The sequence below is a fragment of the Physella acuta genome, unplaced genomic scaffold (genome assembly GCF_028476545.2).
Source record: "Physella acuta isolate Inbredline_101_S28 unplaced genomic scaffold, ASM2847654v3 ptg001764l, whole genome shotgun sequence".
NCBI lineage: Eukaryota > Metazoa > Mollusca > Gastropoda > Physidae > Physella > Physella acuta.
Genome location: NW_026733274.1, coordinates 55,001 through 74,407, shown reverse-complemented (window position 1 = coordinate 74,407; position 19,407 = coordinate 55,001). Strand labels below are relative to the sequence as shown.

General features: G+C 37.5%; 1 protein-coding gene across 1 annotated transcript in view; it reads right to left on the bottom strand.

The window, feature by feature from the left end:
* Nucleotides 1–776: 776 nt before the first annotated feature.
* The window catches only part of LOC131930370 (uncharacterized), a 47,055-nt gene continuing 28,424 nt past the window's right edge, over nt 777–19,407 (bottom strand). The window contains exons 9-14 of the mRNA XM_059286829.1: nt 15,364–15,450; nt 5,822–5,930; nt 2,446–2,626; nt 1,738–1,800; nt 1,331–1,481; nt 777–1,241 (exon numbers count right to left, since the gene is read on the bottom strand). Of these exons, the coding sequence (XP_059142812.1) occupies nt 777–1,241; nt 1,331–1,481; nt 1,738–1,800; nt 2,446–2,626; nt 5,822–5,930; nt 15,364–15,450 (1,056 nt within the window). The remainder of the gene's footprint in view (nt 1,242–1,330; nt 1,482–1,737; nt 1,801–2,445; nt 2,627–5,821; nt 5,931–15,363; nt 15,451–19,407) is intronic.

Here is a 19,407-nt window from a genome sequence, read left to right as displayed (position 1 = left end):
AAAAATATTTTTTAACAAATATCATTGTTTAAAACTTTGAGTTTAAAAAGTTTCCAAAAAGGCGCCACTTTGCTGAAAATGGCCAGAGGGGGAGCGGCCGCTCCCCCTGCTCCCCCCTGCGTACGCTACTGACGTATATGTATATGAGTAAGTGTAGATGTGGGGGTTTATGTTAATGTTTGTGGTTGATGTTGATGTTGTATTGAGGGTTAGGGTTTGTTTTATGTTTGAGTTTGTGTTTTTGTGGTTGTTTTTTAGGCGTAGAAGTGAGGGGAGGGGGAGAGGGTTTATGTTCGTGGTTGAGATTCTGGGGAGGGTTGGTTTATGTTTCTTTGTTTTATTTATGGTTGAAGTTGTGGTGGGAGTTAAGGTTTATGTTTATTTTGTGTTTATTTTTGTGTTAACGTAGGTAGTAGTGCGAGAAGACAAGAAGGTTTATACCTGTCTATATTTGCTATGTTTATCTGTGTGGTTGTGGTTGTTATGGGTAGGGTTAGGTTTAGGGTTATATATATTCCGATTTCGTTATTTGCACATAGACATAAGTTGGAAATTTAATATATTTCTAACACATGATGCTTAATAAAAAAAAAACAAGTTATGGCCTTAAAGAGATAATTTTGTTTTCACAAAAGCCAATGCAGAGCCTGCTAGGGACGGCTAGTGTTATATAAGATTATACAAGAAATTTTAGAGAAGATCATTCCCTATTATTTCTAACGTGAAATAGTTTCAATAAAAATATATAGAAATGGGGCATTGAGCTGTTTCAAAAATTATTTTTTTTTATTCAGCAAATCTGGTAGAGGAGGAGGATTTGGGAGAGATGAAGGGGGCGGAGGTGGTGGGGGTGGCGGGGGTGGAGGTGGTAGGGGCGGAGGTGGCGGGGGGAGAGTATTTGTTCTTGGAGATATCTGAAATGACCCAGTCGAAGTTGTATTAGTAAAGGTGCTGAGAGGTGGAGCCATATTATGCAACTGTTGATATGAAGATAATGGATCACTTGGTAAGTACGTCCCTATTGAATTAGCTCTCTTTCGACTCCCTACTTCTGGCGTGTTAGGAGAAGTCAAAGAACCTTTTGTTGCGTTTAAGATCGAGTCGTTATAATTTGTTATGGGCGCGGGTGGTAAGGGTTGACTTGTCTCACTGTGTGTGTAGGCACTTCTGTATAAACCTACATCAGATCCAGAGGAGTTATCTTTTGTGAAATGGTATTCTCTTCTAGAATAATCGGTGCTCTATCGAAAAGAAACAATTTTTGAGTTTATTGAAACATTAAAACATAAACTGAAAATATCATTAAAGCTTTTATAAAACTCACATTTACCTTAAAGTTATCAGCTACCAAATTTCTAATGGCTGGTTCGTGTAAGGATTTGGGTCGGTTAGATGTGCCCAGCTGTTGTTCCGGGTATGCCATGTTGGTAAGGTGGTACTCAATGGGGAGCAGATTCTGCAGATCCGTAACACTCTTAGCTCTAAAACGAGTAACACCTTGTTAACATAATTATAACTCTTATTTTAAAATGGTTTTTGTTTTTTTAAAGATTCTAAATAGGTAACGTTTTGATTTAGAGAAATTTTGATGATAAATCAGTTGAACAGTGGACGTTATTGATATTACATTTTATTACAGATTCACTTTAGCTTGTGGGTAATATTTTGAAGATCTAAAGCGTGAGAGAGAAACACAGCTTACGTGAATGAGTAAGAGATTTGTTTGTATTTGTTTACCTTTGATTAAGCATTCTTCTAGATTGTGAAAAATCCAGATATGCGACTGGGAACCAACCATATCTTGTTAAAATAGATAAAAATTTAGTAAGAATTTTTAAATTGTTTTTACGCATCCAAAGATTTTCACGTTTTATTTCACGGTGTATTTTAAACAATAGTTTTAGCCTGGGATTCCAATCATAGGAACAAACAAACGTGTCGCCAAAAAAAAAATCTGAATAGGGTGTTCTTTTAATTTTCTTTCGTCACTCAACATTTCATATTGCCTTTGTTTTGTGTTAAAAGGCCCTAATTGGAAAAGAAGATATTATTTAATAGTTGATATAAGAACAAGGCAGGAAGCTTTTAATGGCAAAGCTGATTATATTCAACAAGCAGCAATTCCTGTAGGAGAATATGCATACCGCCCTCCCTCCCACCTTACACACAAATGTTAACTTTTTGGAAAACATTGTTTCTTTTCCCCCATAACTTTATAAAAAACTCTCTAAAAAGCTTTCAGGGATGTATCATGAGTTGTATGAAAGATGAACAAATCCAATTAGTGATTAAGATATTTCTGAAATGAAGCTTTATCTACAATACCCAATTTTACTTAAATTGGAGATATTTATCTTTCAATGAGCTAAAATATGTCAAGTACAAAATGTATCTTTGTTAATTAAAAACCAAAATTTAAAAAAATAATTTAAAAAAAAAACGTACTCGTTAATAGATGGATTATAAGCATAATTCCAACCATCAACAGGATCACCAATCATCCTAATTATATCACCAATATTGCACTTCAGGTGGTTTTGGGATTCATCAAAGTGGGCGTAAACTACTTCTGCGATTCCGTCTTGTTGATTGTAAAAGACAGTTGAGTTTCTCACAGGTGTATCAGCTAAACAGTTTTGAATTTATAACTCCGTTAACAAATTAAAAAATAAATATATTTACATAAATAAAATTATATATATATATATATATATATATATATATATATATATATATATATATATATATAATTTTGTTTAGATCGGGTACTTGCTGATAAGTGGCAAAGGGTTGTTCTTGAGAAAGTTCACTCTTATATAACTGGAAAACTGACCTAGACTGACTGCGGCTTAGATCGATCACTAGACGATAAGAAACAAACTTGACAATTGAGATGTTGTTAGCCTAATTTTTGCCTATTAAATTGAATGTCGTTTTCCGAATGGGCAATTCTCTGAATGGGACAAATACCCGAACTTACACCAGAGTTTCTTCCAGGCATCTTTATATATAGAAAAAATAAACTTTTAACAGTGTCCGCACCCCAGAAAATTTCGGTCCGCCCCCCCCCCCCCCCCCCCCGAAAATTTTAATTTCTCTCCGGAGAAAAAAGTCTGGAAGAAAAACTGATGGACACTAGCCCCACTGATGGACACTTGATGATGCGCTCTCATGCTCCTTGCAGCACGATCAATGTGCTTACGGCACCAGCGCTGTCTGCGTATACAATATAGATTTTGTGTCGATCTAATTCAAGCAATTAAAAGAAAGCGAATAAAACATTTTTGAATATTCTTAGATAACACTAATGGGGATGGCAACCCCAATGCAGTCGGAATATAGGCATTTAAAAAAAAATTAATATTCAAATACTTTTTTTTAAAAAATAGAATAGAATACTAGAAAAGTTATATAGTAGTACGGAACATTAGTCCTTCATTAAAAACACCTTGATTACTTTTCAAAGAATTAATTAATCATCTAATTAAGTAACATTTTATGTTGCAATACATTGTCTTCGAGACTTGTAACCTACATGAAAAGTTAAAAATAACTCGGTCCAGTAGAAGTGATCGAAAATTTGCCCCCAAGGTTCCGACTATGACGGAGGAAAGACAGAGAAATCAAGTTAAAAATGAATTTGTATTCGTTATTTTATTATTTTTTTTTGTTGAGATAGTGGAAACAGGGTAAAGTACTACAGACTTCAGGTCACCTAACATTACTCAAATTTGTTTAATTTGAATATTTTTTTCGCATAAAAGACACACACACAGACATACATTGCTTTATATATATATATATATATATATATATATATATATATATATATATATATATATATATATATATATATAGAGAGAGAGAGAGAGAGAGAGAGAGAGAGAGAGAGAGAGAGAGAGAGAGAGAGAGAGATTAAGCATCATTAATGAACTGAAAATAACCACCAAGATAAATGCTGTTTTTTATCTGCATTATCCCTTCCATATATTTATAAACTTCTATCAAATAATTTGATTTGGAAGTATTTCGACGATATCAATTTAAGGAAACAGCATGAAATGAAATTATTACGTAGATGAAGAATATTTAAATTAATTTTATTATTTAAACCATGCAGGAGAAAGGCTATAGAATATTTCCTGCTTCATTGAAATGTTTATGTTAATAAAAGCTTGAATTTTTAAGTTAAAGGTTAGTGATTAAATGATCTCACACGTTGGTAATAATAGAATGCAAAAATTGAGTTAAAACGAGTGATGAAACTGACTGACCCCATGTCTTCCAAGATGGAGCTATGCGTTGCCTACCCTTGGAGTTCCAGTCCGATCTATCGCTACTTCACCATGTCTTCCAAGATAGAGCTATGCGTTGCCTACCCTTGGAGTTCCAGTCCGATCTATCGCTACTTCACCATGTCTTCCAAGATAGAGCTATGCGTTGCCTACCCTTGGAGTTCCAGTCCGATCTATCGCTACTTCACCATGTCTTCCAAGATGGAGCTATGCGTTGCCTACCCTTGGTTTCCAGTCCGATCTATCGCTACTTCAACATGTCTTCCAAGATAGAGCTATGCGTTGCCTACCCTTGGAGTTCCAGTCCGATCTATCGCTACTTCACCATGTCTTCCAAGATGGAGCTATGCGTTGCCTACCCTTGGAGTTCCAGTCCGATCTATCGCTACTTCACCATGTCTTCCAAGATAGAGCTATGCGTTGCCTACCCTTGGAGTTCCAGTCCGATCTATCGCTACTTCACCATGTCTTCCAAGATGGAGCTATGCGTTGCCTACCCTTGGAGTTCCAGTCCGATCTATCGCTACTTCACCATGTCTTCCAAGATGGAGCTATGCGTTGCCTACCCTTGGTTTCCAGTCCGATCTATCGCTACTTCACCATGTCTTCCAAGATAGAGCTATGCGTTGCCTACCCTTGGAGTTCCAGTCCGATCTATCGCTACTTCACCATGTCTTCCAAGATGGAGCTATGCGTTGCCTACCCTTGGAGTTCCAGTCCGATCTATCGCTACTTCACCATGTCTTCCAAGATAGAGCTATGCGTTGCCTACCCTTGGAGTTCCAGTCCGATCTTTAGCAATTTCCTCTCCATGATTTGCCTTTGTCTAGTTTCCTACCAATACATCCCCCACAGTTTTGCGTTTTCTACCTTGTCTTGCCATTTTATTTTTAATATACTTCTTAAGCAACTATTTATAAAAGCTGCATTGCTTTAGCGTTGGAGATAAAGATTCTTACTTTAAATTTTTTTTTTTAGAAATGTGTGACTATTTCCAGACTGTTCTAAAATTTGCAAATGCCTGTCTGGCCCTTATTATTCTTCCAAGATTTAGGCCTACTACTTCAACATTACACGAATTGAAAAAAATCCATCGAAACACCAACTAGGAATATCTTTAAGTAGTAAGGTAATATGTTGAGGGGTTGGGGGTTGGGAGTTCGTGTGGAATCGGGTTGGGATGGACATAGTAAGGTAGTGGTTTAGGCGGCATCGTGCAGTTAATATAAGCTTGTATGAAATTTTACCTTAATAATTTTTTCGATAGATTATCGCACTTACAATGGAACCATTGAGTCTAGGGTAATCTATTTTGATCAAATAATAATTTGTCCATTCCATGTTGTTTCCATGAAATTTAATCTTTAAAAACTGACCAAAATAACTGAAATCGGATAAAAAGTAAATTATAATTTTAAAATGTTGCCTGTCATTTGACAGACAGTTTTACAGTTAGTTTATCAAATAAAGTAATTAAAAGTATGGTTTTTTCTGTGATTTTTCTTCCGTAAATGTTTAAAATATACCGTGTAATGTAAAATCTGCCATCGGCCAACTAGATTCTTCTTTTCTTGGAACATCATTGCCATAATTATGTTCACTCTCAAGCAGTTTGCTATTATGATTTGATGCAGCCTGTAAACAGAGTAAACAATGTGTGTAAAATAGAGCAGAAATCTTTACTTAATAAAGGAAATCTTGATTTAAATTTAAATAAGTTAATTAAACTACTAATAAAGTCACATTTTATGTCACAGTGCATTTTCATCGAGTCTTGACCTTGCGAAAAATTCGAAATAAATCGGTCCAATTTAAGTGGACGGATTTTCTCAAGCTATTTTCCGCCAATTTTGTTTTGTTGAAAAATCGGAAATAGCGTACAGTACTACTTCCCGTCACCGGAAACCACTTTTTAAAAATTTCTTCTACTTGCGCCGTAAAGGCCGTTGACTCTTTTTTCAGCTTGTTTGTGTTCTGGATTTGCTTCCATCATGTTTGTGCAACCAAGAACAAGCTACAAGGAGCTTTCTTTTGTCGATGGGTTGCTGCCTACAGATATCACGCCTCACCAATTTGACAGATACCACTAAATAAGATCTTACACCTATGTATAAAACTACGTTCACCTAACTGAAACAATATCGGTATGTTAGAAATGAAAAATCGAGTAAAGTAGCTTACCATTTCCGGATATCAGACCTCACTTAATGATTGGAAGTAATCCAAATGTAAGACTTTTTACTTACATAAGACTTTTTACTTACATAAGATATTCCGTCTACCTAACTGAAATAACACTCAAGTTATCTTTTTACCACGAAAATTATGTAAAATACTACTTTCGCTTATGGTAAATCATTTAGAAGTTGAAAAAAAAACCCTGCGGATACAATGTAATACTGGTACTTATATGTGGAATATTGTCTACCTAACTTAAACAGTACTCAATTTATAGGCTTTTGAGAAACCGGAAGTAGAGTAAGTGATACGAAACCAGTGTTTCTTCCAGACTTTTTTCTTCGGGGGGGGGGGGGGGAGGGTGGACACTGGTAAATGTATACGTTTTCTATATAAATTCCTTTTTGTGTGGGGGGGGGGGGGGGGAGGGCGGACACTGGTAAATGTATACGTTTTCTATATAAATTCCTTTTTTGGGGTAGGAGAGAGAGGCACTACCCCCCCCCCCTCCCTTCCTCCTCCCCCCCCCCCACCCCGAAGAAACTGTACGAAACAGCAAGATTTGAGATAATGCTTACTTTAAATTTCGCCAATATACTAGCGTACGCGTCGCACGCATTACCTTGATCTAAGAAGAAAGAGAATTCATGGACATTTCTTATACTATTCAATCATTACTATTTTTGGACGCTTGACCTAATTTTCTTTCCACGCCTATTGCTATCATTGTTAATAACAGATGCATATTGTATCACGGTGAGGTAGAACACACCTCGTCAGCCGCCCATGTATCAGGGGCGTTGCCGTGCGATTACACTACAGCATGGTGCGTCCACTGGATCTGTTTAGTCATCAAAAGAAATATGTTCCTATTGTAAATGAATATAAGCGCCATAGTGCTTACGGGGTCGGTCTGGGTGCTTCAGGTCACCTGACCACCAGGGCGCTGGAAGACGTAACTGATTCCATTTAGTTAACGATTACTGTTGCCAAACGTATCCATAGTGTACGGCACTCTTTGAAAAGACTGTAGGTGCCATAGTGCTCTCAGAGGAAAAGGGGGGGGGGCTGAATAGGGCCGAAATGGTCTTCCAATGGGTTTCTCATAATCCTGTCTAGGTGCATTTTTAAAGTATGGGAGATAGCAAGCATCCTTGTCTTACCCCTTTCGATCTAAACCCTTTTCATATAGTCTTCTTAAAAAATACTGTTGCTGTTTGACATCATTTGTGGATGACCCCCTTAAAGAAGTTGCTTATACAACTATTACAATTAGCCTTAATATTTATCCTAATATATAAAAGCCCATGCAAAAACACATCTTTGAATATGCAACCGAAAATTGTTATGGGTGTTGTGAATGGACTTCAGTATATTGAATGAGTTTGAGAGTATGTGTGTAGTTGAATGGAGTTAATATAGTTGTGGATGGTTTGAGAGTATGTGTGTAGCGATATTAATAAAAGATTATGAATGCGTGAATAAATAAGGATGTGACGTAAGATAGAATGCTTTCGTTGTTATGAGGATAGTTGGAAGTCAGTCTGCGTCTTGTCGTCGTCATGTGAGGTTGTGATAAATGATAATTTCACTTAATTAAAAGATTAATTCGAGTGTTAAATACTGTTTTAAGAGGTGCACATCGAAAGTTTGAGAGCAGGGGGGGGGGTGCAAATCGAAAATTGAAAGTTTGTCCCCGGGAAGGGTTGCTACGCCTCTAGGGGTGACACCATTAAGTGCCGCACCGGGTGACACCCGACCTCGCTACGAAACTGATACATGTTTTGGAGTTTATAAGAGCTAATTCTGAAATCTCCAGAATCGGTCATACAATATAAATAAGTACAAATTGAATAGAATCTAATATATAAAGCTCAATTCTGTAACGCATATGTTTGTCGTTGGCATTTCTACGGATTTAAGTGTTAGATCAATTATCGTGCGCAGTTGTCTAAATTTATGAGTTAAAAAATTACTATTAAAAGTGTTGGGAAATCATTTTCATTTTTCAAATTATAGTAATAATTGTCGGCATGTTCATTAAACACAAGTTTTAAAAAAAATATCATCTTTTACAAAAATTCTAATTATGTCTTTCTTTAGTCCTATAGCGCTTACTTCCCTTTGATAAATAAGGCAAACACAATTACTTCCCTTTATAAAACCATAGCATTAGTTGAAAAGCATTTACTTTTTAATTACTTTGTTTTGGTGTTGGGAAAAAAATAATTACATAATTAGCGGGGATTGATCAAGTGCAAATGTTGTAGGTATTTTACGGATAAGCTTGGAGTATTATAATTGTTCATTAAATTGAAACAGGCGCGTTCGTTTAAGTGAGTGCAAAAACTATGAATAAGTTGGGGTACTATAGTCGTTTATTAAGCTAAAACAGGCGATTCTGCCCCGGGCGTTTATGTTCGCGTTAGTGTTTTCTTTGTATTTAGGTGGGTTTGCGTTAGTGGTTGCGTTTTGATTTGGTTCGTTTTTGTTCTTTCTTTTTTCGTTTTTGTTTTTTTTTGTTTGGGTTTGTATTTGTGTTTTTGGTTGGTTTTGCGTTTGGATTTGGTTTGTTTTCGTTTGCTTTTTCGTTGTTTTTTTTTTGGTATTGGTGTTTGTGGTTGGGTTTGTTGTTAGATTTTTGTTTTCGTTTGTTTTTTCTTTGTGTTTGTATTGGGGTTTGTGGTTGTGGTTGGGTTTGTTGTTAGGTTTTTGTTTTCGTTTGTATTTCTAATTGTGTTAGCGTTATGTTTGCGTTTTGTTGTTTTGGTTGGTTGTGGTTTGGGTGGGCAATGCCGGGTTTATGATGATTACTAAACACACAGGTAATGGTCTTTAACGGAAAGGTTTTTCACAGAAGCCAGAGCAGGGCCTGGCCGGGACGGCTAGTAGTATATAAACAAAATAATACAGTTCAATAGCTAGTTACGGTTCCCCAGGTGTGCCCTTCTTTCAGAAAATGTCTTCACCACCTCCTGCTTGACATCAGCTGTTAAGAATTCTTTTTCAATACTTATCAGAGCTAGATTTGTTAGCCTCTCACTTTTTCAATACTTATCAGAGCTAGATTTGTTAGTCTTTCATTTGACATTGAGGACCTTAGATGTGTTTTAATTAATTTAAGTTTAGAAAAACAGAATTTAACAGAATTAAGATTCAACAAAAACGAAGACGGTTTTTCAAAACTTCAAGCCGAGCACTGCGATATTAATTTCCATTTTTAACCGATTCATAATCTCATGCATTACTCGGTTGATTTCCTGCTGAGCCGTTAGTCCAACATCTCTTGTTGTTTCACCAGCCATCATATTCCTTCTCCTTTTTCAAGGTATAGGTATCTCCAATTTGTCACAATATTCATTTACTGAAATTATCGCGTTGTTAATTATTTGTTCAGCTTTTAAGTTTAATATTTCAGCTAGCCTTTTTAAAATCTTTGAATGCTTGATGAAATCCCATTTTCGGATCTTGTAATCGTTTTGAAACTTTCTGCACTGCTGCTAAAATAGCACACCAAAAATTCAACAAAGACAAAAAGTTAAGGCTAGAAATTATATTATCTATTTCTTCTTGAATTGCATGTACAGCATCATATCGTTAGCTCCATCATATATTGTCATATTGTCTTTTGACGGATAATGTAGTAAATGTCTTCAATACTTCCCAACATAAAGACGACGATGTGAAAAAAGTGAACATTTTTCCACGATTCCAAAAAAAAAAAAGTACCTAAAACAGGTTGAACCTCACTTGCATGAACGCATGCTAAGCTGAGGCTGTGGTTTTCGCAATTCACAAAAACTGCCTTTGGGTTAATGTCGATAATTTTTCTTTGAACGCTTCCTTTAACCCCTGCCATAACTGATGCATTATCAAATGATTGACCACGACAATCAGTAATAGAAATACTATTTTCTGCCAAATTTTCTAACACTAGTAATGTACGCTATTTTCGATTTCTCAAAAACGCATGAAAATTTATAAAGTACTAATAATATTCCGCACTATTATACACATATTATTTGGCGTTTACTTGATGCGCAATTCTTTTTTTCTACGAGATTCTATTCTATTTTAAAAAGTTTAAATAATTAAAAATGGATTAAAAATAATGTCTATATCCCGAGTTACCATCCCCCGTAGTGTTAGATAAGAATTTCGAGAAAGCTAGGGGAGATCTCTCCCGGTTTATTTCTTATTATTTTCTCGTATAAGAAATATAGAGAGTATTGTAATCGTGACATTTTTTAGCGCAATTTCCATTCTGGAGAATTGCGTTTATTAATTCGTCATTTCTGGATGTAAGGATGTGTGTCCGCAGCTTTAAGTCGTCTTTAAGTCGTATCTCCTCCTAAACGAAGCAATATCAAGTACTAGTTCCAAAGCAAATATGTTAAGCAAGTTCCGAGGATGAACATAGGCCAAAAAAATTCCCGGAATTCCTTCCTGGATTTCCCGGAAAAGCCAAAAAACCTCGAAAAAATGCAGATTTTGGCCCATATCTCGACAACCAGACCACTTAGCGACTTGAAACATTTACCAATCGATTCCTGCCATAATTTAGAACAATATTACCGAAGAATGTTTTCAAAAATATCCTTTCGTTCGGCCACAAAAAATTAATTTCTTCTAATTTGTATTGGCTAAGATTACTAAGAATATACAAATATTTCTACCACAAGCACACGGCTGAGAAAGTCGCTAGTGAGAGGTAACGTCACGCTGCCATTGGCCATACTCGCGCAGATCCCGCGAGGGGGCGGGGACTAGCTCTGCTCGTGTACAGAGAAACGAAAAGGGGTGCAAACATCTACGGGTGATTCGTTCGGTCACAAAAAATTAATTAAGGAAATTGCGCTTAAATTGTCACTAGACTTTTTATTAACTTGTTTTTTGCAAATCTCAACTTTTTTCACCTCCCTGAGTCGGGAAAACATAGTTTTGCAATCTTGTCAGTATGTCTGTGTGTATGTGTGTGTGTGTGTGTGTGTGTGTGTGTGTGTGTGTGTGTGTGTGAGTGTGTGTGCGTGCGTATGTGTGTCTGTGAACATGATAACTTGAGTACCTTTACAGCTAGATTGATGAAATTTTATTTACGTAGGGGAGATCACTCCCGTTTTTTTTTTAAAATCTCAAAGCTGCCTTTTTCACTAATTATTATTTGCGTTGTCATTTATGTAGATCCTTTGAATAGAACTTAGGATGGGTGTTACAGTAAAGGAGGTAGTCCATAGTTAACATCTCAGTCTAGGAAAGGAGGAGGTCGATTTTGTGGCGATGTATAACGAATGGAAAGGGAAAGGGAAATGAAAACTTGTCGGGAGATTGACATAAACAACCTGCTAATTATTCACATAATAATTATCCCCCCCCCCCGTTCCCCACCCGTAATTGCCTCATCATTTCAGTTGCCCCCTGTACATAATCCCAAACCAAACAACTGCACTGATACCCAATGGATGATTAGCCATGAGGGTAGAGTTAGGAATTTACATTAGTATTATTTGTATATTTTAGTTAGTGTGCGAATCTGTGCGTGAACGTGATTGTGAATATAGGGTACTTCTAGCCAGACAATGGCTGTGGTCGAGTTTCCTTTGGGGTTGCTCATTTTTATCCCTTAGCCAGCAGTGAGAATGTAGATATGATCTCAGCGGATTGGTTTCGCAGCGGGCGCTTTATGTTTGTTTAGCGTTTGATTAGACGTTTGTTTAATATGGTTGATTGGTTATGTTTAAGATCATTGATAAGCTTAATTATTTTTTTGTTTTTTATGTAGATTAAGGTTAGGGTTTAACCACCGTGGGTTCAGCCACGGCTGCATTTACATTAGGGTTTAAGACACCCCCCCCCTACCCGTCAGGGCTTACAAATATATATATATATATATATATATATATATATATATATATATATATATATATATATATATATATATATATATATATATATATATATATATATATATATATATGTATGTATGTATGTATATATATATATATATGTTTGGAAGTAAAGCGTTGGGTGGGATCAGAGGCGTAGCGATGGGGGGGGGGGGGGGTACATAAGTCCCCGGGCGCCGACCCAAGGTGCGCCAAAATGGGTTGAAAAGAAAATTAAAAGCTCATTTTAACTGCAGTTTTGATTTATAAATATAAAAAAAATATTTGGGGGTGGGGGGTGGGGTGGGGACGCCAAAATGAAAGTTTGTCCCCGTGCGCCGGGAAGGGTCGCTACGCCTCTGGGTGGGATGGGGGACAGCACTATGTTTCCATTTTCGCCATTGTATTGCTTTAATTTTGACCTGAAGACAAATTACATACACGTTTTAAATGCAAAATAGATCTGAAATTAAACATTAAAAAAAAGTTTTGCTAAAATTAATATGCTACTGCTACAAGATGAAACATCATAATAATATGTTACTGACCGACATTCTGAATAAGGAATCGGCTGAACGTGGTAACGCATGTGGCTGTGATGATATTTGTCGCCATTGAACTAAATCATCCGTTAGACAGTCAAGGCCCTAAATTTGGAGAATGTAGAGTTTAACATACAGTAAAAGCAAATATCTATTTATGTTGATTGTTACAAAGGCATAATTATTTAGCCCGTCGATTTGAGTTTCATGCACTATCTCAATCAAATAGCTATTTGAGGTAGTATTTGTGGTGAGGATCATTTTTAGTACCGAAACAAAATTAAGTAATTATCATGGTTATTTATGTGATTAGTTTATAAAGGGGATTTGTAACATATTGGTAGTCTTACTATACATTGCTTTAATCATTTATCTACTAGGAAATCAGATAAAGCTTGGAATTTTCTTAAAATGAAAATATAAGAATATTAATTTGTTTTAGAACAGTTGTTCTTAACATGTGTTCGATTGAGCCCCAGGGGTTCAGCGGAGGTCAAGACACCACCCGATCCATGTGATTAGCGATTGGATTTTGTCTGTGCGGACAATAGAACTAACGGCCGCGATCGATGAAAGATCTAATATGAGCGAGCGCGACATAGTAATAAAGAGTAAGATGACTGGTATCATGATATTTCTTTATTTTGGAACCTATGAAGTCTCGACACACAGGGAGCAGGACAGTACCCCCCGTCAATAAACCCCGGACATTAGCCCCATCCATGGATCATATCTGTACAGTTAGGGCTAGGGTTACAGCTTGGGCTAGTGTTAGGATTAGGCTTACGTTAGGCTTAAACTTATGTCTAGAGTTGGGGTTGGGTTTAGTTTTGGTTCTCTTCCTAAACATTAGTAAAGGTATCCAATAGATAATAAAGTGACCCACGCTTTTCTTTATAGTTATTTATATATAGTAGAGTATTATTAAATACGAGATAAATGGCCCTTTGATGGAGAGATACAACGGACGCTAGGTTGATAGTGTTGTCTTTTTCTCTAAACCAAAACCAAAATCACCACCTCAACCCTCTCCACCGCCCCCCCCCCCCCACCCACCCAGAAGCAAGTCCCCTTCAACGAAGAAAACATACTTTTACCAGGGTCCAAACCCTCACAAATATAGTCCACCTCACCCCCGAGTATTCCAAGTACCCCCCCTCCCAGTAGGAAAATGTCTGAAAGAAACACTGGTCACATTTGTAGATAATACAGACTAAAGGTAGAGTCTACTTCTATAACATAGACCTTTTCCTAGTTTTGGCCGGTGGAGAGGGGGTGAGTGGGGAGGAGCTTTGCCCTACCCGAAGAGATGCATGAAAGAAACTCTCCAAGCAAACAACTTTTAAGATTAGACACATGAATAGGGCTGTAGTTAGTGTTTTTATTGTAGAGTATCGATGAAGTCATTTTTTTTAAAGCCCAGCGGCATAGACGTTCTTCTGGAAGAGGGGGGGGGGGAGGGCTTAGCCCCTACCCGAAGAGATGCATGAAAGAAACTCTACACGCAAACCCCTTTTAAGATTAGAAAAAGATGGCTTTTTAATTTAATATTTACTCGAGAATCAATGACGTCATATTATTGTGTGCACTCCTCCGGCTTTAGACTACTATATGCTCCATGTGACGTCAGGTTTCGTTTTCGTTTTACTATGACAGTTTTAATTTGCTTATGTTTTCTCTAGAGCGTTCTTGTCAGACAGATAGATAGATACACAGACAGCGAAACTATTATTATAGACGAGAAAAATGGCCCGTTGAGGAATCATAGGCATATCCCTAAACGATGCATCTAATCTCATTCATGACAAAAGTCACATTTTGAGTTTCTTTCAGGCAACTCTACTTGGGAGGGGGTGGTTCCGCCCCCCCCCCCCACACACACACACACCAAAACATGTCTACCGTCCCATTCAACGAAATATAATTATATACTTTTTCCAGTGTCCGCCCCCTCCCCGAAAATTCTACCCCCGCCCCCCTCAAAAAATTCAAGTACCCCCCACCATAAAGCTATTATCATTTATTAAAGTTTTAAGAAAGTTTACAATTTTTACAAAAAAATGCATAAAAAACGTTTTATGTAATGATGCACTTAAAATGAGAAAATAAATTATTTTCTTTAAATATGTAATAATTTAAAGAGAAAATACAAAAACAAGTAAGATGAAGCGAGTAAAATAGAAAGCTTCTATAAAAAATAAATATTTATTAAATTTGTTTTGATCTGGGAACGCAAATCTTAAGAGGTCACTTACCATAGTTGGTACCATAAAATGACATGATGCTTACACGCTCATCTTGCTGTATAATTGCTTTTTTTTTTGAGACCACCAATTCTTTTTAAAATATACCTCTCAAGTCAATAGACCATACTAACAAATTAATGGTATGTTGAATTTGCAATAAAGAACATAGCTTACTACTATTTGATACGGATTATTTTAGCAATGCCAGGTCGTTTTTTACCTTATCGTGGTAGTGAAGTTGAACAGTTGCTACTGATGCCAGATGGGAGAGAATGAAACAGTAACATTTTCTTTCCTCTAACAAAGCCTGAAAAATAAAACAAATCTTTTGTACGAGATAAATGGCCCGTTGAGGGAGAGATACAACGGGCGCTAGGTTGATAGTGGTGTCTTTTTTCTTTAAATCGAAATAAAAAAGAAAATCACCACCTCAGCTTAAAATTTAACCGGACACGAAAAATGTCATTGAAAACGGATTTTTATCCAGAATCTTCATTTTAACCGGAATTAAGCTCGATCTACACGTAGTTACTGCACATTAATACCAAACACAGTCGAAGTCAAATCCCTAAACCATGCACCTAATCTTAAACACGAATTAAGTCGCATTTAGGGGGGGGGGGGGCGCTCTGCCCCGTGCAGCCCCCTCCCCCAACACGCAGTCTAAAGCACCTCTACCGTCCCATTAAACGAAATATAATTTTTATAGAAAACATATTTTTACCTGTGTCCGCCCCTTCCAAAAAATTGAGTCCACCCTCACCCCCGAAAATTTCAAGAACCCCCCCCCCCCTCCACTCTGGGGAGGAATAACTGATAGAAACACTGGTCGCATTTGTAGCTCATACAAACTAAAGGTAGAGCGTACTTCTATAATATTGACCTGTTTCCTACTTTCGACCAATAAATTTTACTCACGCAGACAGTGTTCGTTTCAGGCTTTTTTTCGGTGGTGGGGCACTTAAACTTTTGCAGGGGCGAATAAATTTCGACGGGTCGGGGAAGGACGACACTGGTAAAGTATATATTTTCTCTCTCTCTCTCTCTATATATATATTACTAGAATACCCGTCATCCGTTGGATAACTGTGGGTTTCGGGGGGTCATCCATCAAAAAACATCACGTCTGTCACTCAGAGGCATAGCGACCCTTCCTGGCGCCCGGGGACAAACTTTTCGATTTTAACCCCCCCTCCCAAGATTTCAATTTTCAACCACCCCCCCTCAAACTTTTGATGTGCACCCCCCCCCCCCCCACTCAAACTTTCGATTTGAACCCCCCCCCCCCAACCTTTCAATTTATTTTTCCAAACCATTTTGGCGCCCCAACATATGTCCTATAATTTTGCACACTTAGCGGTATAGAAGCCGCGTATGAATCTTAAGTTATGCAAATAGGCCCCGCATCCAGCATTTCCTAATTAGCATATTTCATAGCTATACAAAAAAAGATTTATATAAAATAATAAAGGTCTAAAATAGTTTAGTATATAGAAACTCATTATTATCTAAATCTAGATAGAATTATCTATATTCTAGATCTACGACTGGTTTGCTAAAGTTTCGTTTTTTTTATTGTATTTATAACTAATAAATCTTGGATTTGACCTAGATTTTTAGATTCTAGATTCTAGATCTAGATCTATAAATAACTTTCCTTCGACAGCTGATCTTTAGACCTAGAGAAATTTATTGTAAAACTAAATGAAAAAGACAGTTGAAAATTGATATAAGTGTTGGAACGTAATAAATACAGCAAACGGACGTATTGTTAAAGTTAAAGCCGACAGAAAATTAGCTTTAGAACGCGTTAAACATTGGAATGGGAACACAATCTTCTTCGATAGGCCGCCATTATCGATGTAAAAAAATAAACACATCATGTGACGTCACTGTTTCCGTCGAGTCTAGTGGCTTTTCAAATCTTTTTTAAAAAAATGGGTTAATCTGCATATGAATAAATCAATTAATTAATTAACGTCTTTAAATAAATTTGTGATCAACAGTCTGTCTGCATTAAAAAATTATTCTCTACCTGCATACCATTTTACAGCTTTCCAGATAGAGTCGAACATATCACAATTTTCGATCGGACAAACAAATAAATATTCAAACATGTAAACAAACTTGACTTTTAGTAGTATATAGATATTACGCCTTTTTTTTGGGGGGGGGGATTAGACGTTCTACCGTGTGGGGGGGGGGGGGAATGTGGTAAAGGGGCTTCGCCCCTACCAGAAGAGAAACTCTTCACGCAAAACACTTATAACATTAGACACATAATTTAGGCCGTAATGTCCGTATTTTTATTATGGGGTATCGATGACGTCATTTCTTTGAGGCGGTCGGGGGGGGGGGGGGTCGGCATAAACGTTCTACCGGGGTTGGGGCTTCGACCCTACCCGATTAGATGCATGAAAGAAACCATTCACGCAAAACACTTTAAAGATTAGACACATTAATTAGGCCTTTATGTCAGTGTTTTTATTATAGAGTATCGATGGCGTTATGTCTTTTGAGTTGGGGGGGGGGGTGTCGGCATAAACGTTTTTAAAGGGGGGGGGGACGGGCTTTGCCCGTCACCAGAAGAATTGCATGAAAGAAACTCTGCACACAGACCACGTTTAAGATTAGACAAAATTGGCTTTTTAATTCAATGTTTACTAGAGAATCAATGACGTCATATTACTGTGTGCACTCTCCGGTTTTAAGTCTACTTGGGATTAGGGGGCTCTGCCCCCCCCCCCCCACACACCCCAAAACATGTCTACCGTCCCATTCAACGAAATATAATTATATACTTTTTTCAGTGTCCGCCCCCTCCCAGAAAATTCCGCCCCGCCCCCGAAAATTTCAAGTACCCCCACCCCACTCCGGGGAGGAAAAAGTCTGAAAGAAACACTCTCGCATTTGTAGATCATACAAACTAAAGGAAGAATCTGAGCGGGGCTTCGCACCTACCAGAAGAGATGCATGAAAGAAACAGCACGCAAAACACTTTTTAGATTAGAAAAAGTTCCTCCCTCCGGGGAGGAAAAAGTCTGAAAGAAACACTGGTGTCGCGCTTAGCAACTGCCCGAAGAATTGCATTAAAGAAACTCTACACGCCAAACGGTTATAAGATTCGTTCTTACGCAGAGGTGGGGCTTAGCCCCGACCCAAAAAATTGCATGAAAAAAACCTCTGCACGCAAACCGCTTCTAAGATTAGCCACTTTTAAGATTGGCTTTTATTCAATGTTTACTCGAAAATCAATGACGTCATATTATTGTGTGCACTCCCCCCGGCTTTACACTATTTCCTACTATATGCTCCATGTGACGTCACGTTTCGTTTTCGTTTTACTATGAAAGTTTTTATTTTGCTTGTGTTTTCTCTATAGCGTTCTTGTCAGATAGATAGATACACAGACAGCGAAACTATTATTATAGACGAGGAAGGATACAACGGGCGCTAGGTTGATAGTGCTGTCTCTTTTCTCTAAAGTAAAACCAAAACCAAAATCACCACCTTCATTCAATTTAACTTGAAACGAAAAATGACATTCAAAACGGATTTTTTATCCAGAATCGGTACTTCAATAGGATTTAAGCTTGATTTCCGCGTAGTTACTGCACATTGATACTAAATATAGTTGTAGACATACTCCTAAACCTTGCAACTAATCTCCATTATGAAAAAAGTCGCATTTAGAGTTTCTTTTAGGCGACTCTACTTGACCCCCCCCCCCTCACACACACACACACACACACACCTCAAAGCACATCTACCGTGCCATTCAACGAAATAGAATTTATATAGAAAATATACTTCACCGGTATCCGCCCCCTGCCAGAAAATTTAGTGCACACTCACCCCCGAAAATTTCAAGTACCCCCCCCCCCCCCCCCCCCCCCCCCCCCCCCCCCAACCTCAGGGGAAGAAAAATTCTGATCGTATTTGTTGATCATACATATTAAAGGTAGAGCCTACTTCTATAATTTAGAACTCGTTTCTTACTTTTGGCCGATAAAGCTTACTCTCGTAGACAATGTTTCTTTCATATATTTTTCTGGGGGTGGGGCACTTGAATTTTTTGCAGAAGCGAATAAAATTATCCGGGGTGGGGAGCCCGACACTGGTAAAAGTATAATATATTTTCTATATAAATTATATTTCGTTGTTTTAGGGGGAGGGATTAGACGTTCAACCGGGGAGGGGGGGGGGGTTAAATGGGCTTCGCCCCTACCCGAAGAGTTGCATGAAAGAAATTCTGCAAGTAAAC